At 41.1% G+C, this 25,861-nt stretch overlaps 1 protein-coding gene across 1 annotated transcript in view; it reads left to right on the top strand.

Annotated features, from left to right (window-relative positions):
* The window catches only part of LOC149455903 (complement factor H-like), a 746,405-nt gene that overhangs the window by 293,344 nt on the left and 427,200 nt on the right, over positions 1–25,861 (top strand). The window contains exon 7 of the mRNA XM_089685749.1: positions 24,789–24,965. Coding sequence (XP_089541875.1) covers positions 24,789–24,965 — 177 coding nt within the window. The remainder of the gene's footprint in view (positions 1–24,788; positions 24,966–25,861) is intronic.

The following is a 25,861-nucleotide window of genomic DNA, read 5'->3' as shown; positions in this document are numbered from 1 at the left end:
TGTGACTGCTGAGGAACTGAGAAAAGATTTGTCAGATGTGGGTACAGAAGTTTCAGCCCAGACAATAAGACGCACACTGCGTAATGAAGGCCTCCGTGCCAGAACTCCCAGGCGTACCCCCTTGCTGTCTCCAAAGAATAAGAAGAGTCGACTGCAGTATGCCAAAAGCCATGTGGACAAACCACAAAAGTTGTGGGATAGTGTTCTGTGGACTGATGAAACAAAATTAGAACTGTTTGGGCCCATGGATCAACGCTATGTTTGGAGGAGGAAGAACAAGGCCTATGATGAAAAGAACACCTTGCCTACTGTGAAGCATGGTGGAGGGTCAATCATGCTTTGGGGCTGTTTTGCTTCTGCAGGTACAGGGAAGCTTCAGCGTGTGCAAGGTACCATGAATTCTCTTCAGTACCAGGAGATATTGGATGGAAACGTGATGCAGTCCGTCACACACCTGAGGCTTGGGAGACGTTGGACCTTTCAACAGGACAATGATCCCAAGCATACCTCCAAGTCCACTAGAGCATGGTTGCAGAGGAAAGGCTGGAACATTTTGGAGTGGCCATCGCAGTCACCAGACTTAAATCCGATTGAGAACCTCTGGTGGGACTTAAAGAAAGCAGTTGCAGTGCGCAAGCCTAAGAATGTGACTGAACTGGAGGCCTTTGCCCATGAAGAATGGGCGAAGATACCCGTAGATCGCTGCAAGACACTTGTGTCAAGCTATGCTTCACGTTTAAAAGCTGTTATAACTGTAAAAGGATGCTGTACTAAGTACTAAGATTGAATGTCACTTGGGGGTTGAATAAAACTGATAATGCTGTGAGCACAGAAAAGACATTTGTGGTTATTTCATTATAACTGTTATGTTATATTTGTCTGACCTACAAGTGCCTCTTTAATGTAAATGTAAGCAAGATGACTGAATGATCAAAAGCAATGTCAAACTGGCCAAAACACTCAATTTCAGTGGGGGTTGAATAATTTTGGTCACAACTGTAGATACTGCATTTTACGCCATTTTTTTTTTTGCCATACAGCGCTGCACTAGTTTAACGGACAATTGCGCGGTCATGCAATACAAAAAATGAAATTTATGTACTTTTTTTCACACAAATAGAGATTTTTTTTGGTGGTATTTGATCACCTGTGCGCTTTTTATTTTTGGAGCTATAAACAGAAAATTTTTGAAGAAAAATTTTTTTTTGGAAAAAAACAATATTTTCTCATTTCGGTCATAACAAATATCCAAAAAAACTAAAATTTCGTCTTATGAAAATGCATGAAATGCCAGGATAGCTCCAACCCCCCCCCCCAAAGTGACACCTTTCTGGAAAGTAGACACCCCAAGGAATTTAAAAAGAGGCATGGTGAGTATTTTGCAGATCTCATTTTTTCTCACAAGGTTTTGAAATATAAAAAAGAATCAAAAAATATGTTTTCGTTTTTATCTTCATTTTCCAAAAACTTGTGGCAACAAATGAGATCTGCAAAATACTTACCATGCTTCTTATCAAATTCCTTGGGGTGTCTACTTTCCAAAAAGGGGTAATTTGGGGGGTTAGGCGCTATCCTGGCATTTCAGGGTCTCCGAAACTGTGATAGGTAGTCTGGAAGTGTAATGAGGAAATAAAACCCTTTAAAAGCCTGAAGGTGCTTATTGGATATTGGGGTCCTGTACTTGGCTAGACTGCCAAAATGTTTCTCACATATGGTACCCCCATACTCGGGAGAAGTAGAAGAATGTATTTTGGGGAGTAATTCCACATATACCCATGGCATGCATGAGCAGTAAATCTTTTAAGTGACAATTTTGTGCAAAGAAAAAAAAATGTTTTTGTCATTTTCTAAAAACTTGTGGTAAAAAAATTAATTCTTCTATTGATTCAACATGCCTCTCAGCAAATAGTTTGGGGTGTCTACTTTCCAAAAAGGGGTCGTTTTGGGGGGTGGGGGCATTTTATGCCCAGCATTAGAAGTTTATGCCACACATCATTCACTCTTCTAACCGCCTGAAGATCAAGCCTTTTCTGACACTTTGGCCCTGATTTACTAAGAATTGAGTCTACTATCAGATGCTGAACATTTAAGCAGACTCAATTCAAACACTGTAGACCTGTCAGTCTTCTGAAAGGCATCTAGCAAATTCATTGAAAAGCGTCTACTTTGTAGACTCTTTCCTGTTAGTAAATGCGGAATCGCGTCTGGCACATCTTTAGGTGCAATGCCGGATATGTTCGTTAGGTGGCGCACAACCGCAGGCTTTGTCCCTTTGGCGTTTTTCTGTTTGCATATGAGAATACTTATAATTTAAAGTAAAAAGTACATTTTTTTTGTTTTTTTGGGTTGCTGTTTCTCCAAAATGATCGGACAACTAATACATTTCCTAATGAATGTCATACTTTCTATTTTCAAATGTCAAACATTTTCATACTTGTATCTCAAATAATTGGGAATGTCTAGTTCTAATTTCCCAATATAATTATGTATCTTCATTCTCTTTAATCATGTAACTATTCTATGTTAAAGTAATAGTGCAGCACTATAAATGCATGTTATCAATCATAAACGCATGTAAAATAAAAAAAGTGCAAATAAGTGCGATAATGATGTCGACTGGTAAATGGTGCTAAAAAAAAGTTCATATAATCATTCCTGAATAATGGAATGTCCTTCGTGTGAGAGTACCAACTCACGGTGTGCCTATGAATGGCACGTGTGGTTTATCCGTGACAGACAGTAGTGAAGACGGCTTATCCGTGACGGACAGTATGGCGGACGCACCTCAATGGCGGTGGCGTGGCGTCAGCAATAGGGCTCCACTCAATGCATCTTGTGTACTAACGTGCCCTCAGGGGCACACCAATAAGACGTGTTGGTACACAAAATGCATTGGGTGGAGCCCTATTGCTGATGCCACGCCGTCGCCATTGAGGAGCGTCTGCCATCTTGTTACTCACTTTGCTATTATTTTTATTACTCCACGTGGATATTTTAAATTGTTACTCGTGACCATTATAATAAAGTACTACACTATTAAGCACCTTTCTGGCTCCTGTGGCTGAGCTAATTCCTCCCCAGGACCATTTTGGCATCCACCCTGATGGATGGATGGATGGATGGATGGAGTTGGATGACTAACCCATAGCTGCCAGCATACCGCTGCACCCCCAGATGTGTGATGTGTATAACCCATGCGCATTAATACTTTTGTTCTGGTGAGTGTACACCCGTCCCAAGGGTGGTTTACCTTTCACGAGTCCATGCACTTCTGTCCGTAACGGATAAACCACACGTGCCATTCATAGGCACTCTCTGAGTTGGTATTTTCACATGAAGGACATTCCATTATTCAGGAATGATTATCTAAACTTTTTTTTAGCACCATTTACCAATCGACATCATTATTGCACTTATTTGCACTTTGTTGACTTTACATGCATTTATGATTGTTAACATGCATTTATAGCGCTACACTATTACTTTAACATATTTCTATTCTGGGACTGTTGCCAATACCCTGAGTACTAGCTGCTACCTTCATATCTATACCTAGATTTATATTTATCTTGTGTAATACCATTTTCATAGTCTATATAATTTTACCAGCACTCGCTTTATCATTATTTTTAAACAATGTAACTATTCTACATTGCAGCTCAAACTCTGTGGCTTAGTGGTTAGAACTCAGCATTTACAGCATAAGGGTCATGGGTTCTAATCCCAGTCATGGCTGCACCTGTCTGCATCTCAGGTTGCATACTTTCTCTGCATGGGTGTGTTTCTGCTAACACTCCAAAGACATGTATATAGGTTAATTTGGCCTAGTATATGTCAAAACCATGCCATATGAAAAATTGACCATTGAATCGTCTGATGTTACCAACATGAAAAAATCGGCTAATTTTCGTCCCGTCTACGGCCGGCATTTTTACTTCTGTCCCTTGCAGAGAGCTCCGCTATTATATTTTACATAAACAGTATTGCGGTTGCAACAATGTATCCATTTGTAGCCATTTCAGATACAGATGTTTTTATTCAGATACAAATAGATACATTGTTGCAACCGCAAGACTTTTCATGTAAAATATAATAGCGAACTGGAATTCTTCTTCTTCTTTTTCTTCTTCTTGCAGGTCATGGCCCATGCGCAGATTTTTTATCGGTAAAACGATCGGCCGATTTGCCCATCATTGCCGGGATAATCGGCCGATCGTCAAAATCAGGTGTCAGCAGGTGTCAGACAGGCGTTTGGGAAGCGTTTTTTACGCTTCTCAAACGCCTATGAAAATTCTGCACATGGCAGCACACAGTCCTGTTCACACTGAAGCTATAGCATTGCGTCATGGCAAAACTGGTGCCTCATGTTGAGTCAGGAGGAGTTGAAGCCTCCCATTCAAGTCTATGGTACTGCTCCTCAAATGCCTGGCAGACGTTTGCGGTGTGGTTGTGAGGCATTTTCGGAGCGTCAATACCATTTAACTTAATTACAGGCATTTGTGGTGCAGTTTTAATGCTTGGTAAATGCTTATCACATGCCTCAAAACCACACATAGGGCGTTTGAGGAGCGTTAAAAACACTTCCCAAACACCTGTCAAATGCTATAGGGGCGTTTGGCAAGAGTTAGAAATAAAGTCAAGTATGAACAAGCTCTTAAACCTCTCTCCTTATACAACTTGACCCCCTCCCCCACCCCCCTTGTCATCACCTGTTCCATCTGCAAATCTATGTATCACCGCCCCACTCTTTTTATTTAACTATTTATTTACTGATCAAGTTAATGTGTCTCATTTCCTATCACCTCCACCTCAGATCTCACATTATTATATGATTCCTGATTGTATCTCACCACTAGTCTGATTGAATTTACAATTCCTGGTCAGTCTCGTTCCCTTACTTATAATAACCTTCAGGGCCAGTTCACACTACATGTGTTTCAGTTGCTTTTTTTGCATCCAAAACGCACAGAAAGAAGGTTATATGGTTGTCAGTGTCATAGTTCACATCAGCGCTTGCAGTTCCAGTGCGTTGCAGGTGCTGCCAAACAGGCTGCATTGTTTATGCATAGAACTGTACTGGAATGCACTAAAACGCACATGTCCCTAATTAAATTTAAGAAAAAGAGAGGGGAAAAAAATTAACTGGAATGCATAAAAAATGCACTGGAGCACACCAAAAGTGCATCCAAAATGCACTGGAGCACACCAAAAACGCATCCAAAATGCACTGGAACACACCAAAAACGCATCCAAAATGAACTGGAACACGCTAAACATGCATCAAAAAAGTGCATGCAAACACGCATCTGGAACACATCTAGACTGTGTTTCTATAGTGTGAACTGCCCCTTAGGACTTGTTCACACCATTTGTGGTGCAGAAACGCATGCAAGAGCATGTTTTTCCAGCACAGCAAAGAAATGCAATGCCCTCTGCAGATGTGCGCAGGTACCATGATGAAAACTTGATTGCACCTCCACACACCTAGTAAACCAGATGCATTCACAGCCACCAAAACGCATGGCACCACACTACTGTGCGGTTAGGTGCAACACACTTTTACAATAACATGCCTGCAGTATTTTTGCATGTTCTCACATGTTAGGCAGCCCATTGAAATTAGTGAGCTGAGGGAAAAAAAAGTAAAAAATGCCACATTCACACAGGTCCTCTAGCCTGTACAGAATGAATGAGTGGGTTGTTCATGTGGCTGGAGCCACCTGTTACACTATGGGGACACAGCAGCTGTATGAACACAGGTTTTCATCTGACAGGTGTGAAGGCGTGGGGAAGTGGCCCTGAATGCTCACTGTCTGTGTTCAGGGCTGTACACCTGCACCCATATGCTTGTCAAATTATGACCTGCAGCATTTCCATTGTGTGACATAGGTTGCCTGCAAACGGCGATAGCCACAAAAACAAACCACTGATTCACACTCTACAGGCCACAGCACCCATGAGCCCCAAGACCTCAATTACACACACAGCTTTATTTATGAACCCAGTACAGTTTTATCATTTAGATTTCACAGGAATTTGGTTGGGATTATGTCAATTAATAATGTTTTTAGTGTTTTTGTACCATAAATCTAATTTGGATATTTTCTCTGGTGGTGGGGGGCTGCCAGGTATGCTGCACAGGGCCCCGTGATATCTAACAGTGGCCCTGGTTGTATGCTTGTGTCTATGCCACCTATATAGTTAGGAAGAACCTTTGTTATGTACCTCAATGGATCTAGGAATTGGACGTTTTCAACTGAATATACAATTATTATTAATGTTTCCCCGGCAAATGAGGATCAGCTCTTTGGTGAACAGTGATCTTGCCATGTCCAGATGTGGTCTGGAATTCCACAAAGGAACAATTCACAAAACTAAAAAATAGACTTGCAAATTACCACTAAACTCTCCTAACTACACTCCCATCCACTAACACTCCCCACTACCACTTCCAGGTGTGTGCAAACGTCCTTCCGCAAACGTCATGACATATTTCCGGTATGACAGCTGCTCTAGCATCTCATCTAACAGCCGTCTTGGCGTTTATTTGTGCACCACAGCAATTTTACATGCGGCTCCATTGTGTATATGACATTCTCAAATATATGGTTGCAGTTCTATTGTGGATTTGGCAATGGTAAATGTATGCTTGCAGCTCTACTGTGTATATGACATTGGCGATTATATATTTGCCAGTAAAGGCCCAAAGTCAACATAAATTGGGGGCCCAATTTATTACTGTTAAGAGGATTGTAGAAAAAGAATAGCTAGCTGCACATTGAACACGACCTATTCATTGGTACATAACATGGTCTTGTGGTGCAATAGGGGTCTTTTGGTTTGTTAGTTTGGACATACTTGCATATGTGCACTCTAACAAGGAAGATTTGGGCATGTTATATAGCTAGCAACAATAAGTGTTAGGGGTGCTAGTACATTTATTTATGGTACTTGTATAGAACGTCAATTTACGCAGCGCTTTACATATATATGTGGTAAATTCACATCAGTCCCCAACCCTCAAGGGGCATACAACCTAAGGTCCCTAACTTACATTCATACATATACTAGGGCCAATTTTGACAGGATCCAATTAACCTACCAGCATGTCTTTAGCGTGTGGGAGGAAACCAGAGTACCCAGAGGAAACCCGCACAGGGAGAACATGCAAACTCCAGGCCGGAGGTGCCATGGCTGAGATTTGAACTAACGACCCTAGTACTGCCAGGGGGAAGTGCTAACCATTTAGCCACTGTGCTACATTCAACTAGAACATGAAATAATCCCCCCCAAAAAATACATATTCCAAATGTTTATTGATTATACACATTCCACATTTATTTGGACAGCAACAAGTAAATACATTCAATTTCTTGGTGAAAAAAAAAGCAGGATTGATGTTGCCAAAATAGAACGGTCCTGCTCATAAGAGCTTACAATCTAAAAGATTATACTTCTAATGAACTGTGCTTTCACAGGTTACAGCAGGAAACAAACAGTTAATATGAATCACGTAATAGGCTTATCTATCCACAAAACAAGCTGCAGATCAAAATATCAATATAAAAATACATGCCAAAATAACACACCTCCCACCTCCCCAAATCCCCCACACATACATTTCTCATCAGGTTTGTCTGAAAACTGCATTTCATTCTAAATAAAGCAAACTTGGAAGAGCAGAGCAATTGACGTGTTAGGATTACAATGCAAAGATAATAAACACACAATCATTGTAGACGAACGCACAAACAAGAAGGAAGAACATGCAAAACATTTACAGCCCGCATCAAAACACAGCGTGAATGTGGCCTGGGGCAGTTCACCATAATATCTCTTCCTCCCCAAACCACCACAGACAAGGACTTGTGGAAAATAATGTGCCTGTACAAGGCAAAAAAAAAACAGCAACTACTACATCTCTTTATATAAGGTAGGCCACACCCACCACTGTCATTCATTTGGTCAGAGAAAGTGTTTGCACCTGATTAATTCTCTTCCCACCTGCGTTAACCCTTGGTATACAGGCCCCACAAATCAGAAAGAAAGCCACAGTGAAGTGTATCTGTGCAGCATACAACAGAACATTGAACAGGGATGTAAAAGGGAACCCTATTGGCAATATTTCTTGGCCCTATGGGCACAATTCACTCCAGATTATCGCATGAGTTAAGGCAGTCACATGACCACATCTCGCATGCAATACTGAAAATGTCAATTCACTTTTGCTAGTATGTGGCATTTCCCATAAATTGGAAAAACACTCAGGAAATCAAACATAAAAAGGCCTTACACCCCGGTCACATCAAAGCCGATTTAGAAATTGTGCGACGTACAGTGAAGATGCCGATTTCCTTGCGATTTGCAAGACATCTGACACAGATATCTATGCAAATTGCCACAAAAGTAGTACATGTACTACTTTAGAAATCAGTGTCGGAAACGCACCCATGTGACTGCTCTAATAGCAGACAATAGGGCGCGACTTGACATACAATTTGCAAGTTGCATGTCATGAAAATCACATGCCAAGTCGCACTTAATGTGACCGCTATTAGAGCGTTCATATTGGTGTAGTTCAAACTTGGTTGGAGCCCCAACAATTTCTAAAGTAATGAATACACTACTTTTCATGCGATTTGCAGAGAGATCTTTGTCAGATGTGTTGCAAATCGCACTTTAAATCAGCATGTCCCCCGACTTTGAAATCATGTGACTTCACTGTAAGTCACATGATGTGACCGTAGTGTAAGTCGCACCACTTCAAAATCCGCTTTGATGTGACCGGGGTGGCCACCAGTCACATCAGGTTCAATTTGGCATGCGATTTGCATGCTAGGCGACTTGCAAATTGTAGGCCAACTCGCACCCTCTTGTCCACTATAGGCTCCATTCACATCCAATCTGATTTTGAAATCGTGCGACCAGGGGCGGACTGACAACTCATGGGGCCCCCGGGCAATAGGGGATCATGGGGCCCCTGTGTCCTCGCCCACACCCAAAAAAGCCTATGAAAAAGCCAATGAAAGGTACCAGGAGCATCTCATGGGGCCCCCTACTTGCCCGAGTGCTTGAATGGTCAGTCTGCCCTTGCGTGCGGCTTCATTGTAAGTTGCCCAATTTCCAAATCGGATTAGATATGACTGTGGTGTTAGCCCCCAGTCACATCGGGTGCAATTTGGCATGCGATTTGCAAGTCGCATGCCATGCAAATCGCATGCCAAGTCGCATCCAGGGTGCACAATTTCAGGTGCGATTTGGGAATTTAAATTGTACCTGATATCCGATCTAACGAATGTGGATGTGAGTGTCTTAACGTAAGTGATTTGCTGCAGCACAATTTCAAAAGTAGTTCTTGTCTAACATTTTCAGCATTTTGTAGCGATTTCACATATAGACTACAATAGAAACCGCAATGCAAAACACAATTGAAAACGCAATAACTCATTGGTAAATCTACAGAAAATACGGTGAAATTGCCAACAAAAAGCACAATTTTAAATCGCATCTAGTGTGAACCAAGCAGGCAATTCAACAAAGGAAATAAATCTTTGAAGGCATGCTCAGATAAGGGTCTGTTATGGATTTGGGGGGGGGACTCCATGCCATTATTTTATTAAAAAAAATGTTTTAATCCTTTTCTCTCTCTCTTTCTCACTCTTCTCTTGGTTTGACAAAGTGGGTGGAGTGCAAACCAGTATTATCAAATCGATCATTAGTCCAGGCCCTTATCTCATCCCATCGTTTGACACTCACATAAGGTGCAACTTTAAAGGTGTTTGAATAGACAAGGCCTCATTCCAATTCACATTCTAGGGATCATTTAGACAGAAAGCAAAGATGCTGCCACCAGCACATGTATGTTAGGTTAGTCACACGGAGATCATGCAAATTCATTGCCATGGTTGGGATTCAAACCAACAACCCTAGCGTTGTGAGGCAGTAGTGCTAACCACTAATCCACAGAGCTGTTGAACACTAATCCTGCCTGTATTTCTGTGGTGTGAATCAACCCTAAATCCCTGGGCAAAGTCAGTGTAACTAGCCAGATATCTCAAAAGTGACACAAATGTTTTGCTATGTTGCCAATTCAGATGTATGTTGGTTCTATGTATCCCAATACAAAAGATTGCAAAACTAATACAGGCGTACCTTGATTTACCAATGCCTCGGTTAACATAATTTTCGGTTTACGAATAAAATCCATTGAAAATAATGCCTCGGTTTACACAATTGTTAATCATTTTTTTTTGCAATACAAAGTGTATGTCGGCGTAAAGTAAACATTGTTTCCTTTAGGGATATGAATTCCAAGAAAATTTTCTCTTTTAGCTGGGGGAAGTGACAGCTGAATTTCTGAGCTATAGTGAAGAAAAAAAAGGGAGAATTACATTTAAAAACTAGCACCATAGTAAAAAAAAAAATGGCATGGGGTCCCCCCTCCCATCCACACCAAGCCTTTCAGGTCTGGTATGTATCTTAAGCGGTAACTCCACAGCAAAATGTTAAAAAAAAATGCGTGGGGTCCCCCTTCCCATCCACACCAAGCCCTTCAGGTCTGGCATGGATATTAAGGGGTAACTCCACGCCGAAATTAAAAAAAAAATGGCATGGGGTCCCCCCAAAATCCATACCAGATCCTTATCCGAGCATGCAGCCCGGCAGGTCAGGAAAGGAGGGGGGGACGAGCAAGCTCCCCCCTCCTGAATCATACCAGGCTACATGCCTTCAACATGCGGGGGTGCTTTGGGGCGGGGGGGCTTATCAGAATAATTTTGGCATGGAGTTACCCCTTAATCCATACCAGATCTGAAGGGCTTGGTATGGATGGGAGGGAGGACCCCACGCCGGTTTTTTTAGTCAGTGGGGAAATCCGCTGACAGCTGAAACATTAACACATGGTTGTCGCTCCTAAAATCCTGCATGAGTTATTTTATCAACTCATGCGGTGTTTTAGTAGTGAAAACCAATGCAGCATTTATGTTTCAGCTGTCGACGAAGTTCCCCACTGACACTGTATTGCAGGGAATTATAAAAAAAATTTTAAAAAAAGGGCGTGGGGTCCCCCCTCCCATCCATACCAAGCCCTTCGGGTCTGGTATGGATATTAAAGGTAACTCCATGCCAAAATTAAATAAAAAACAGCGTGGGGTTCCCCCCAAAATCCATACCAGACCCCCCCCTCCTGAACCATACCAGGCCACATGCCCTCAAAGGGGGGGGTTGCTTTGGGGCAGGGGGGACATCAAGCATGCAGCCGGGGACATCAAGCATGTGATCCCACCTCAGGTGACATCAATGATGTCACCTGGGGCGGGGTCACTCAGGTGACGTCCCCGGCTGGCCCCGCCCCTTACCTATTTAAGAGCTGTCACCCTTGCTCACTGCATAAGGCTGGTAGCCTCCGTTGCGAGTAGAACTTTTTTTTTTTCTTTTTTCGGGTTGCCGCTGTGACACCGTGATTGATGTTGGATCTACTTCAGGGGACATTGTTTTAATAAAGGACTTGTCAAAGACCCTGTACTGTATTTTTTTTACACTACACTTTTGCTTTTTTTGTGAATGAGAAGCGGGACCATGTACCGCATACTCATTCACGTAGGGGGGGCGGAATCTGGGGGCCCCCTTGTTAAAGGGGGCTTCCAGATTCTGATAAGCCCCCCACCCGCAGACTCCCACAACCACCGGCCAGGGTTGTGGGGAAGAGGCCCTTGTCCCCATCAACATGGGGACAAGGTGCTTTGGGGGGGGGAGCCCCCCTGCCCCAAAGCACCCCCCCAATGTTGAAGGCATGTGGCCTGGTATGGTTCAGGAGGGGGTTGATGAGGATAAGGGCCTCTTCCCCACAACCCTGAGTACCGCATACTCATTCACGTGGGGGGGCGGGATCTGGGGGCTTCCAGATTCTGATAAGTCCCCCACCCGCAGACCCCCACAACCACCGGCCAGGGTTGTGGGGAAGAGGAACTTGTCCGCATCAACATTGGGACAATGTGCTTTGGGGGGAGCCCCGCTGCCCCAGAGCACCCCCCCCCATGTTGACGGCATGTGGCCTGGTATGGTTTAAGAGGGGGGGGTGCTTGCTCGTCCCCCCCCCTCTGCCGGGCCGTATGCTCGGATAAGGGTCTAGTATGGATTTTGGGGGGAACCCCACGCTGTTTTTTATTTAATTTTGGCATGGAGTTACCCCTTAATATCCATTCCAGACCCGAAGGGCTTGGTATGGATGGGAGGGGGAACCCCATACAGTTTGTTTTTTTTTTTTTTATTGCAGACCTTTATTTTTACATTCAGCTGTCAACATAAATATTAAATAGACCTTCAAAATAAGTAAAATCATTGCAGAAATAATGATAAAGGATAAGAAACAAAAATAGAAAAGGAAATCAAATTAGAATACATAAAGATATGCCTGGCTACAAATAGTGCTGTTTGTTAAACACATCAGATGCGACTAGAAGACTCCACACTGAGATTTACTATTGAACAGTGGCTAAAAAGAAAGCGCCCACGGAAGACGTCTAAAATGTGTTCTGCACATGCGCATTTATATCGGCCAAAGATGCTACAAAAGCGTCTAGCTCTTCACTGTTTTAACTTGCTTTAAAAAAACTATTTTTTATACATTTTAAAAAAATTTTGAAATGGCAGATATTGTTTAAAGTGAAGTCCTGATATTTGGCAAAGCAAATTTCAATGTGAACATGTCTCTGCAGTGATTTTTCATGGTTTTAGACATGCCTCTTAGCAAGTCTGCTTTTTGAGTCTGATTCCTGGGCTGTGTCTCGTTAGTAAATTCGATTGGGCGTCTACTTGTTGATGCTTTTGTTAGTAAATCTCTTTGCAGTGTAAAAGTAGACGATCGCTATTAAAAAGTAGACGTTAGCCCACGAAAATGCACCTAGGCACAATAGTGAATCAGGACCTTTTTGTCTGAAAGTAAAAATCAGTATTTCTGCTTGCTAGAAAGTTATTTAGAACTCCCAAACATTATATATTTTTTGAGTAAAATACACTTTAGTGGATTTGAATGCACAAAAATACAATAAAATACTCAATTTGTGGTACAATGTAAAAGACAATGTTACACAGAGTAAAGAGATACCTAACATGTCATGTTTTAAAAGTGCGCATGCTTGTGGTATGGTGCCAAACTATGATACTTAAAAATCTCCACAGGCAATGCTTTAAAAGCCTTTACAGGTTACCAGTTTAGAGTTACACAGGATGTCTGGTGCTAGAAATATTGCTCTTTCTCTGATGTTCACGAGGTTTGAGATACTTTACATTTGTGGTTCGATCATTGTTTACGTATGCATGCGTGAGCTACACATGCGTTTGCCTTTTCACGCAAGCACAGTGTGCCAGGGATGCTTTCATTTTTTTTATTTATTTTATTTGAATTTTTTTATTATGACAGTGTCTCTTTAAATTTTTTTTCATCACTTTTATTATACAGTTACATAGTTAGTCTGGCTGAAAAAAGACAAAAGTCCATCCAATTCAACCATTAAAAAAAAAAAAAAGTTATAATCCTATACCCACAGTTGATCCAGAGGAAGGCAAAAAAAACCCCTAGCAAAGTATGAACCAATTTGCTCCTGCAGGGAAAAAAATTCCTTCCTGATCCCCCGAGAGGCAATCAGATATTCCCGGGACAGGGGCGGACTGACCATTTGGAAACTCGGGCACTGCCCGAGGGCCGGGGGTCAGTAGGGGGCCCCATGAGATGCCCCTGGTACCTTTTTCATAGGCATTTTTGAGTTTGGGTAAGGACACAGGGGCCCCATGATCCCCTATTTCCCGGGGGGCCCATGAGTTGTCAGTCCGCCCCTGTCCCTGGATCAACTTTACCTATACATGTTAGTATCCATTTATATTCTGTGTATCCAAAAAAGAATCCAGGCCTTTTTTAAAGCAATCCACTGAGCTGGCCAGAACCAGCTCTTGAGGGAGTCTATTCCACATTTTCACAGCTCTCACTGCAAAGAAACCTTACCGTGTTTGGAGAATTAATTTCTCTTCCTCCAGACATAAAGAGTGCCCCCTTGTCCTCCGTGATGACCTCAGGGTGAATAGCTCTACACCGAGTTCACTATATGAACCACTGATGTATTTATACATGTTGATCATATCCCCCCTTAATCTCCTCTTCTCAAGAGAGAATAAATTCCTCTAATCTTTCCTCATAGCTGAGCTCCTCCATGCCTCTTATCAGTTTAGTTGCCCTTCTCTGTACTTTCTCCAGTTCCCCAATGTTCTTTTTTGTGAATTAGTGCCCAAAACTGAACTGCATATTCCAGATGAGGTCCTACTAATGATTTATACAGGGGTAATATGATATCTCTCTCTCTGGAGTCTATACCTCTTTTAATACAAAAGAGGATTTTGCTCGCTTTAGAAACTGCAGCTTGGCATTGCATGACATTATTAAGCTTGTGATCTACCAGAACTCCCAGATCCTTCTCCACCATTGATTCCCCCAGTTGTATCCCCCCCCCCTAGTATGTATGATGCATGCATATTCTTAGCCCCCAAGTGCATAACCTTACATTTATCAACATTGAACCTCATTTGCCAGATAGTTGTCCAATTAAACAGTGCATTAAGGTCAGCTTGTAAGTTGAAGACATCCTGTAAGGACGTTATTCCACTGCACAGCTTGGTGTCATCTGCAAAGACTGAAATGGGATATTTAATCCCAGACCCTATATCATTTATAAATATTTTAAAAAGTAAGGGTCCCAACACTGAACCTTGGGGTACACCACTAACAACCCTAGACCATTCAGAGTATGAATTATTAACCACTACTCTCTGAATATGATCTTTTAGACAGTCTTCTATCCAAGCCCACAGAGTTTTACCTTACTCATTAGCTGTTTGTGGAAGTGTGTCAAACGCTTTTGCAAATTCCAAGTATATTACGTCCACTGCCACCCCTCTGTCCAAGGTTTTGCTCACCTCCTCATAAAAAGAAATCAGATTTGTTTGACAACTTCTGTCTTTCATGAATCCATGCTGTCTGTTGCTTAAAATATTTTTTTTCCAGCAAGAACTCATCTATGTGGTCTTTTATTAAACTCTCTAGTATCTTCCCAACTATAGAAGTTAAACTAATAGGTCTATAATTACTTGGTAAAGATTTTGACCCCTTCTTAAATATTGGCACCACAATGGCCTTACACCAATCCAGTGGTACTATGCCAGTCATTAAAGAGTCCCTAAAATGTAAATATTCCTTGTCATAGCAATAAGGAGTGGCAGGCCCTCTTTATGGAGAGATCTGGGGTATATTAAACCTCAGATCTTCTCTCGTCCCTTAAAACCATCAGATCAAACAAAGATCAGTTTGATCAGATGCTTTTTATATGCAAAAAATTGCTTGTTTGCATGCTGGGGAAACCAGAAGTGTCAAAATCCTAGTCGCTTCCAGTTTCTTATACAATAGAGATGATTGGGGAAGATCGGATTATCTCTATAGTAAGCCAGCGAAACCGCCAGCTCCTGTCCTGGGCTCACCGATGATACAGGAGAGCTCGGAGAGGCACCGGAGGGCGGTGGGAGGGTGGGACCCCCTTCCACCATCTGTAAAAGCATTCCAGTAGTTAATAAGCCACTAGTATTGCTTTCACTTGAAAGAGAATCACCAGCTGAAAAAAACAATACCAGGATGATGCCTGTAGCTGCAGGCATTATCCTGGTATAACCACTTAGACCTGTTGACGCCCAATACATGTACAATACGCTACTCGGTCTTAAAGTGGTTACATCCATGCAGATTTTTTTAAATGAAATTTATGGCAAACATTTGATTTTTCTTTTTCCCTGAGAGTTTGTTACATTGCTGTACTTGCATATATGTAATGTTTAACATTGTCTATAAAAGAGTATCACCTCTCATTTGAAGAAAAGTTTTACTGTATATCACACTTCAGTCTACTCATTCTTATTTAACACTTATTACCTTTTACAAATGTGCAGCTCTGTTTCATTCTCTATCTCTCCATGGTCATTCCTGCTAAGAATATCTGTCTATCTTGGACTCCCTACCCGCATCTAATATCTATATCCCACCAGCTTCCGTCAAATTGGCTATAAATGGAGAATACAGTCTTGCAGCCACAAAGTAATTATTAAAGAACAGAGTCAAAGAGGATCCAAGTCTGTCATCGCTCCTGAGGATGCCATATCAGTCAGACGGCAGCAGACATACAGCAGCACCATCCCCCTATGTATGGGTTTGGGTAAATGTGAGTGCAGTCTGAACTCCAGTTGTTCAGGTTCACTATATGGGTAAACTAAATGGTCAGATTTTACCGTTTACCTATCTGAACCTCTGGCTGATGCTACAGCCTGCACTTTCTTTTAGCAGCAGTGTTACAATCTCAAATAATGAATGGCTTTCCAGCTGACCTGCTGGCTTTTTACAAGTAAACAAGCCAGCAGGTATCCCAGGTGACATCATGAGCCAAATATGACCATGACTATATTTGGTTAATTACATCAGTCAGCATTACCGACCAGCTTGTTGACATTCAGTAATTGACTGTACAGCTGTCATTCATAGCAAGCGTCAGGAGGGGATCATTGCGAGCAGGTCACTGTGTTTGTATTAGCGAGTTGTTTGGGACATTGTTTATTATGATCCATGATTAATCTACATTGTTGGATCATGTGATTGACAATGAATTTAAACTGTGGGACTTGTTTTTTTGTTTTTTTAATAAAGGACTTTTCAAATTCTTACTATTGTATTTTTTGTGTGTGAATGAATAACCAGAGATACAGTGTACCCCTTACTCATCCACATAGGGGAGCCAGATATCTGAGGGCAAACTTATTTTAATGAAGGATCCAGATTCTGATAAGTCCCATCACCAGCAGACCCCCACATCCACCAGACCAGGGATGTGGGGGAAGAGACTCTTGTCCTTGTTGAGGGCATGTGGCTTGAGGTGTTTTGCCTTTATGCATTCTATGCATGAAGGTAAAAAAAACCTTCTGTGTGCAGCAGGCCCCCCAGCCCCCTAATACTTACCTGAATCCCATCTCGATGCAGTAATGTGCATGAAAGCAGCAGCTCTCTTGGGTATCTTCCTCCTCATTGGCTGAGACAGCAGTGGGAGCCATTGGCTACTGCTATTGTCAATGACAACCAGTGAGCCAGGAAGGAGAGAGCGGGGGTGGGGTTGAGCCATGTTCCCTGTGTGAATGGGCACATAGAGCAGCAGCATGGGAGTGAGCCTTCTCAGTTGCCCCCCATAGTCAGCTGCTAGCTATGGGGGCATTTGACAGGACAGAGGGGCCAGGAGCGCCAGCAGGGGATCCCAAAAGAGGAGGATCAGGGCTGCAAAACCACTGCACAGAGCAGGTAAGTATGATGACATGTTTGTTATTTTAAGGGAAAAAAATCTGCCTTTAATATGACCACCTCCCACCTGCCATATAGTCTAATGACGGGCACAACGTAGTTCTCTCGTTCTGGGAGGACGTCATATGATGTGCTCCCATTCTCACCGTGCATGCGCGGATCAGGGAGAGCACAGCGAGGCGATCACCGGTGCACTGTGTCCGAGGGACACAGCGGATCACCGATCTATGGAAAGAGCCGAAGATGTCGGCTCGGTCATGTGTTCAGCTGTGTCCAATCACAGCTGATCACATGTAAACAGGGAAATGCCGGTTATCGGCATTTCTCTCCTCACGAGCTGTCACGCTGACAGCTCGAGAGGAGAGGAGAGCCGGTAATAGGCATTCCGCGGAGGGGACATGTACACTGATCACAAGAGCACTGATGATCAGTGTGCCCTGATGATCAGTGTGGCCCCAGAAGTGCCACCTGTCAGTGTCCATCAGTGCCAGGTGCCAGTGCCCATCAGTTCCACATCAGTGCCTACCAGTGCACATCAATGCCACATATCAGTGCCCATCTGAGCTGCCTTTCAGTGCCACCTATCAGTGCCGCCTAACAGTGCCACTTAGTGCTGCCTAACAGTGCCAGTCAGTGCCGCCTAACAGTGTCATATATCAGTGCTGCTTTTCAGTGCCCATCAGTGATGCCTGTCAATGCCCATCAGTGCCACCTACCAGTGCCTCATCATCAGTGCCCATCAGTGCCACCTATCAGTGCCCATCAGTGCAGCCTCATTAGCGCACATCAGTGAAGGAGATAAATCACTTATTTACAAGATTGTACAACAAAAACTAAGAAAAATTTTTTTTTTTCAAAATTTTCTGCGTTTTTTGGTTTAAGAAAAAATAAAAAAACCCAGAGGTGATTAAATACCACAAAATAAAGCTCTATGTGTCACACAAAAATGATAAAAATTTCATATGGGTACAGTGTTGCATGACCGCGCAATTGTCATTCAAAGTGTGACAGCGCTGAGAGCTGGAAATTGGCCTGGGCAGGAAGGGGGTATGAGTGCCCTGTAGGCAAGCGGTTAAGAGGGAAGCCATTTGCTCACTGTTCCTCCCATTCCTGGCCAGAGAATCTGTATGCTCAGAAAAGATTCTATTATGAATCTTAAAGGACCCCTTTTTTGTGCACGGTCCCCCCAAAATCATTACCAGACCTTTATTCAAAACGGCCAGGAAACTGATATCAGAAGGAATCTGAATCAAGACGGTATCTCAAATAAACATATAAACCTATCCCCTGAAAGCATATAAGTCTTACTTTCACCCTTGAAAGTGTAATAAATGATAATACCTCAATATGCTCACCCTATAGCCAAAGCAAACAAGGGCTAAACTAAATAAACTATGTATAAAGGTCCTTATACATACGAGTAAGTCTCTGAGATGAAACATGTCAAGGAAGTGATGTCAGACACAACGGAGGAACCGGAAGTGGCAAATCGGCCATTTTAGAAACTGGAAAATCTGACCCAGATGCTTCTGTTAACTGCTGAGACTCTGTAAGAGGTTTGGCATGTGGCGTTATCTTGTCCAGATGCTTTTGCTAGCTGTTAAGACTCTGCATGGGTTTTTTGGATTAAGAGATCTTATCCAGATGCTCTGGTCTACTGCTAAGGCTGGCCATACATTATACAATTTTCTTGAGATTTTTGCTTTAGATTTACCAAAAACCATATAATATGAGGTCAAACCTAAACAACACTTTCAGTTGTATTCAACCAGGCAGGCCTTGCAATTGAAAATTGGGCAGAAATTGGACAGAAATTGTAAGAAAATTGTATAGTGTATGGCCAGCCTTAAACTCTGCATTAAGGTTTGGAGATAAGAAATCACATCCAGACGCTTCTGATAGCTGCTAAGACTCTGTAAGAAGTTTGGGTTATGAGAGCTGTGGTGCAATTTATCTGTTTTTAAAAGTAAGAGCATAATAAAATGTTATTCATTTATACCATACGGAATTACACTATATATCCTTTTTATATATGATGGGTACTATGAATACTATGGAGTAATCCTGCCCAAGGTCCTGATGACAGCTAGGAGCATTATCCATGAGGCTATGAGGACATCTCAATGAACCTATCCAGGCTGGATTAGCTTTCCTTGGATGGTGTATACCCCTAGTGGTATTAAAGTGCTGTTTCTTTTGCCTTCTGGTAAGGGTATTCAGTCATTACACTATAGAAGTGTGCACTACTACTAGCACTTTGATTTTTGATGTGTTGGATCACCAGAGTGTTTCACTAGCACGTTTTTCACGTCGAGCACTTGATTCACATATATGGTCACGTTTGATGTGGAGTGACACTTATGTTGTATATGATTGTACATTATTGTTTTAAGGATAATACACTATTTTGGTTTCTTTTTTTTTTTTGAGGATCACTTTGGAGTTTGGAGTCTTTTTGGGAAAGTGTCTACAGAAAGGACTTGGATTTGCATCTTTAGTGTGTGACTTTAAAATTTTTGGACACTTGCTATTTTGGACACTGCGTTTTATAATATATATATTTTTTCTTTTTGGACACTACATTTACCGTATTTTTCGCCGTATAAGACACACTTTTTCTTCCCCAAAACTGGGGGGAAAAAGTTGGTGCGTCTTATACGACGAATAGAGAGAGAATTCGTGAGGCGCGGCCACGGCCGTAGGAAAGGCCGCGGCTTTGGCCTATCTCTGGAGCGGTCGGCCATCTTGGTACACCCGGCGGTGCGCGCTGACGTCATCACCCCCTCTGCTCGTGGATCAGCAATGGGCAAACTACGGGGCGGACAGGATGTAGGCGGGGCAGCGTGACGAACTCCTCTCCTCTCACAGTCCGCCCTGAAGACCGAACGGCGCGGGAACACGGCGAGAGGAACGCGTGGAGCAAAGGTAAGTGAATTGACACAATATGATAAATGAATTACTATAGGGGGGATGAATTACTATGGGGGATGAATTACTATATGGGGGATGAATTACTATATGGGGGATGAATTACTATATGGGGGATGAATTACTATGGGGGATGAATTACTATATGGGGGATGAATTACTATGGGGGATGAATTACTATATGGGGGATGAATTACTATATGTATTGGGTTCAGAATCTTTTTTTTCTAGATTTTCCTCCTTTAACCTCCTTGGCGGTATTCCCGAGTGTAGCTCGGGGTAACATTTCAGTACCACAAACGGTAACCCCGAGCTACACTCGGGAATACCATGCGGCACTGCTCCGGCATTTGTTCTTCACCTACCTTACCCTGCGCTCCCGCGATGTGTCCCCTGCAGCGTCCCCGGCCATCTCCTCCGGCCGATGCCGGCATCCGGCTTCTGTGTCCTGTCCCTGTGACGTCGGGACGTACGGGCGCCGCTGGCGGCGGGAAATTTAAAAATGTAAAAAAATTTTTTTTTTTTACATTTTACATAGTAAAACATTGCTGTCTCAACCGATTTCACATACATCTTGTCCCTAATGCTTTGTCCTGTGCCCTGCCTGCATTTTGTCTGTTCTTTCTGCCTGGAAACTGAGAAATGTCCATGTCATCCAAAAAGTGTCCCTTTAGGTCAAAAGCGGTTTAGATCAGCTAGAGAACAGCGATAGTAAATCAGAACCACTTGCAGAATTGAGTGATAATGATTTGTGGGGAAATTCGTCATCAGACACTGAAAACGATTTTGCGACTTTGCTCAGCAATGTGCTAACTTGGCGCTATATTTCACATTTCAGTGTTTTTGGTTTGATTATATTATTGAATTAAATGTATTATTATTATTATATTATTATTTTTTATGATTATTTATTAAATTATAATTTATGATTACGTGTTTCAAATTTTATCCTACCCGGGATGTTTACTAGACTCTTGTTCGGACAGATTTCAGTGAGTTATTCCTAAGAATTACAGGCCTACAATAAAAAAACGACATATTTACATGCAAAAAAATGGTACCGCTTTCAGCACCAAAAATCGGAAAGAATCATACCGCCAAGGAGGTTAAAATTGGGTGCGTCTTATATTCCGGAGCGTCTTATATGGCGAAAAATACGGTATATTAATTTTTGAACACTGCGTTTTTATTATTATATGTACTTTATTCAATTGATTTATACCTTGGTATTTTGGACACTGCGTTTATAATATTTATTTTTGGACACTGCGTTTATATATATATATATATATATATATATATATATATATATAGTTTTTTTTTTTGCACTGCGTTTATATTTATAATATGTACTTGATTGAATTGATTTATACCTTTTATACATAGTTTATTTAGTTTAGCACTTTTTTGCTCTGGGTATAGTGTGAGCATATTGAGGTATTATCATTGATATCAGAAGGAGACCAGAAGTGGAAGTCCTAATTTGTGATTGACAGATTTCTATTGATATGGGTGCTAATTCAAAAATAGAGTGATCCAGAACACAATTTCCTGCCTAATGTGAATTTGTGTATTACTAATGCAAGGCAAAGCAATGCAAATCAACTTTAATTCTGGCTCCCACAGCAGCCTGTTTACTTTTTGCTTTTATGCTACATGTTTCCTATGGGAGCTAGGTGAAAAAGTCATTTGTAAGCTCTAAACTGATAGTTTTATGTTTACAAGGGCTGAGTACTCCTTCCTTACCCCCATGCATGGCCAACGATAGGGGAGGACCACCGCTCCTCCTGTAGAGGGCCTGGACAGCAGGGGGAATCGGTGCGTTGGGGCGGGATGGGGAAATTTTGATGGATTCCCTGTGCAGCTCTCTGTAGCAACTGAAAGACAGTTTCTACTCACCAGCAGCTGCGGGTACAGGGGATGTGCCAGAATGGAGAGAGAACGAAGGGGCCAGTAAATATGTAATTTATAGGCCCATTACTTTTTTAAATGGACAAACTGAGTGATCAGTACTGATCACTCCTGTGTCCATTGATAACTGTGCATAGTAAACTGTGTTTACCATGCTTCAGTTTATGAATGACCAGGAGCCTGTGTTTCTTGTTCATTAATTTTCAGTGCAGCTGAGGACACAGAAAAAGGAATTGAAGAGTCTGTCCTCAATTTCTTTCTCTGTCTCAAAGGTGAGATGTCTGGGGTCTATTTAGACCCCTAATATCTCACTAAAGCCTCCCCCCAACAGTATAAAAAAAAGTAAAAAAAAAAATTTAAAAAATGTGAAAAAATTATAAAAATTGTAAAAAAAAAAGTTTTAAAATGGTAAAATAGTTTTTTTTAAATTGTAAAAAAAAATAGGGTTTAATTCACATGGGTTCTCCAGCCCATACAGTGTGAAAGAGCTGTTTGCGTGGTGGGAACCATCTGTTACTCTATTAGGATCCAGCAGCTGTATGAGAATAGCACAGGTCCTAATTTATGGAGGTGTGGCTGGGTGGCCCTAAATGCACACTGTCAATGTTTGGGGTCCAAACACCTGGATCCACATGCCTGTCAAAGAAGGGCCTGAGGCTGTGTTGATACAGCTGCTGCATCCCCATAGCGTAACATAGGCTGCCTGCATACAGCAATTGCCACTTTAAAAAAAACACTTATTCACACTGTACAGGCCACAGCACCTTTGTGAATGAGCCCCAAGACCTCCATTACACACAGAACATATTATTTTTATCTTTTATATTTAGCAAAAATGTTCTAAGTTATGTTATGTTTGTGTCCACTAATAATGATTTTAGTGTATTTTTAGTGAAAACATAATTTTGATATGTTTTGTGGTGGGGGGACTCTCAGGTAGACTGTATAGGGCCCCATGATTTCTAACAGCAGCCCTGCCCCCATGTAACAGTACTGGATTCTTGGGCAGCCAATTGCCAAGTACCAGTGCTGTAACACCTGTTGTTGCAGGCCTCCAAATATTTAGAAGTACAGGATACACCTTCCTGGGCACTTCTTAGGCTCTGTTTTACCATACATATTAAAAGCACAGGTTTACTTTAAATTTTACTTTTTATGTAAACGTTTAACAAACTTAAGTTGCATGAGAGAACAGTTCTAAGGCCCTATTCACAACTTTGCGTTTTGTAGCGCGAAGCTCAAAGCTCCAAAACAGTCAGGGGGAAAAAAATAAATTTTACTCTATGGAGCTGGTAAGCATCACCACTCCAAGTCGCCTGAAGCAGAACCCCTGAAGATCAAAAAAGTTTTGCAGCTCAAATTGGGCAGATTTGCACATTTTGGCATGTTTTTATTCCCATAGATTTTCTGCTCAAATGAAAAAAAAAATAGGAATATGTGAATAAAAAAATGTAAAATAAATACATATATAAATAAAAAATCATGATTAATAAATAACCCATAACCTTAAAAAAATGTATTATTATTAATGATGATAATAATAAACCCCTGAACAAAAAACACATTATTAATAATACTAATTATAATAATAAAATAATTAACATTATTATTTTATACATTTTTGGGTTTTAGGGGGTTAAGGTTATGGGTTAATTAGTATTAACGTATTATTACAAGTATTTATTTGTTTATTTTTATTTGTGTATTTATTTCACATTAATGTATTTATTCATTTATTATTATTATTATTGATGTTTTTATTCAGGTTTAGGTGTTTATTTTTTATACTAATTACTATTACTACTATTATTATTATTGTTAGTAATAATAATACTTTGGGTTAGAGGGTTAAGGTTAGGGGTTAATTATTTATTATTACATAGTATTTATGATTATTTACTTGTGTATTTATTTTACATGTATTTATTCAATTCTTCTTCTTATTATTATCACCCTAACAAAAAATACAAAAATAAATAATAAGAAACAAAATAAAAAAATAACTCTAACCAAAACCCTAAACCTAACCTTAACTCTAACCCCTTACCCTAACAAAAAACAAAATAATGATACATTATTAATAATAATAATAAAAAAAAAGAAATAAAAGCTGATGGAAAGGCTGAAGCAGAAAAACCTAGCAACAAATGATGCAACAGATGCTATTTTTCTCTACTGGCTAATAAAAAAAACGTCAATGCTCAAAAATGTCTAAAAGCGCTGTATGAAAATGAGCAAAAATATGGTAAAATATGCATGAAAAATCACACAAAGAACGCTGAAAAATGGTATGCTCAGATGTCAATGGAGCCTAAATACCATGGCTGTTATTACACATTTGTGAGTTTCTAATTGCTGTTACATGTGCATCTAATAACCATGCTTCTTATTTACATATGAACTTTACAGACACCTAGCCAAATAATAAAATGATGTTTTATTGTTGCAATCTACAGCATGTTAACAGTGTAATGCCTTGCCCTCACGTTATTGTGGTGACATATGAAGGTTATCATGCAAATATTTCTATATAGGTGTAATCACATATTTTGTGTTTATTTTTTTCCAATTTCAGAAATTTGCCAGACACCAGACATGGTGAATGGGGAGTATACTACAGAGAAGAAGACGTTTGATGTTGGAGCATATCTCCTATATAAATGTACTGAAGGATTTGTTAGTAGTGATAACAAAGTTGAAGGCATAAGTCAGTGCAGTAGTGATGGATGGAAGCCTAAACCAGAATGTAAAGGTATCTTTTATTCATTCTACTAAAAGTTTATAAAAATGTATCGATTTATTTTTTGTGCATTACAGTGACTCCAGGAACTTTTTAAAGACTTTGCAGATATTGTGTAATTTAATATTTTGGTCTTTTTTTCTAACACATATTAATGAATGTAGTAATGCTTAAAAGAGGGCACACTCTCCCCATGCATTACCGTGGTAACAAGGAAATTTATTTTATACAAACAAATAGATACTCACAAACCAATCAGTGTAAAAACAGAGAGAGCCACAATTAATGTTCCCAGGTATGCTGTGAAAGGAATGTCTCTGTGTGCTCTGGGCGGTGATAGGATTTTACTGCGCATGCGTGCTGTGCCGAAACATCCTGAGCGCATGTGCCTAGACTAGCTTTAGTCACCCTCCGCTCACCGGAATAGAGTGATAGTAAGGGTGGAAGTGCCCTCATGTACACAGAGGACACCATCTTAGCTGGTTTACTGTCCTTCCTCCCTCTCCCTGCATACCGCCTAGTGACTAGTAAGTTCCTCTTTACACTGATTGCTGGCAAATAATATCTATATCATTGTCAAATGCTGGGATTGTAATATGACCACTATGAGCGTTACGACCTTCACCAAATATACACGTATATGATCTCTTTAAGACCATTCATTCGGGTTCCATTTGGCAGGCTCCACCTCTAATTTTTCCACATGGAAGGCGTGAGTTGGGGTCTTCCCTACCATTTGGTCCTCTATTTATAGACCATCCACTTGTATAGCTTTTGAGCTCTGAGGAAGGGAGCTCGACTCCTGAAATGCGTTAGCATTTTCCACTACAGGATCCCCGCTACCTGGGACCGTTAATTGTGGCTCTCTCTGTTTTTACACCCATTGGTTTGTGAGTATCTATTTGTTT

This window comes from Staurois parvus, unplaced genomic scaffold (genome assembly GCF_062004578.1).
Source record: "Staurois parvus isolate SC_StPar_1 unplaced genomic scaffold, SC_StPar_1.0 ptg000384l, whole genome shotgun sequence".
Taxonomy (NCBI): Eukaryota; Metazoa; Chordata; class Amphibia; order Anura; family Ranidae; genus Staurois; species Staurois parvus.
This window is presented reverse-complemented; position numbering and strand designations above follow the sequence as displayed.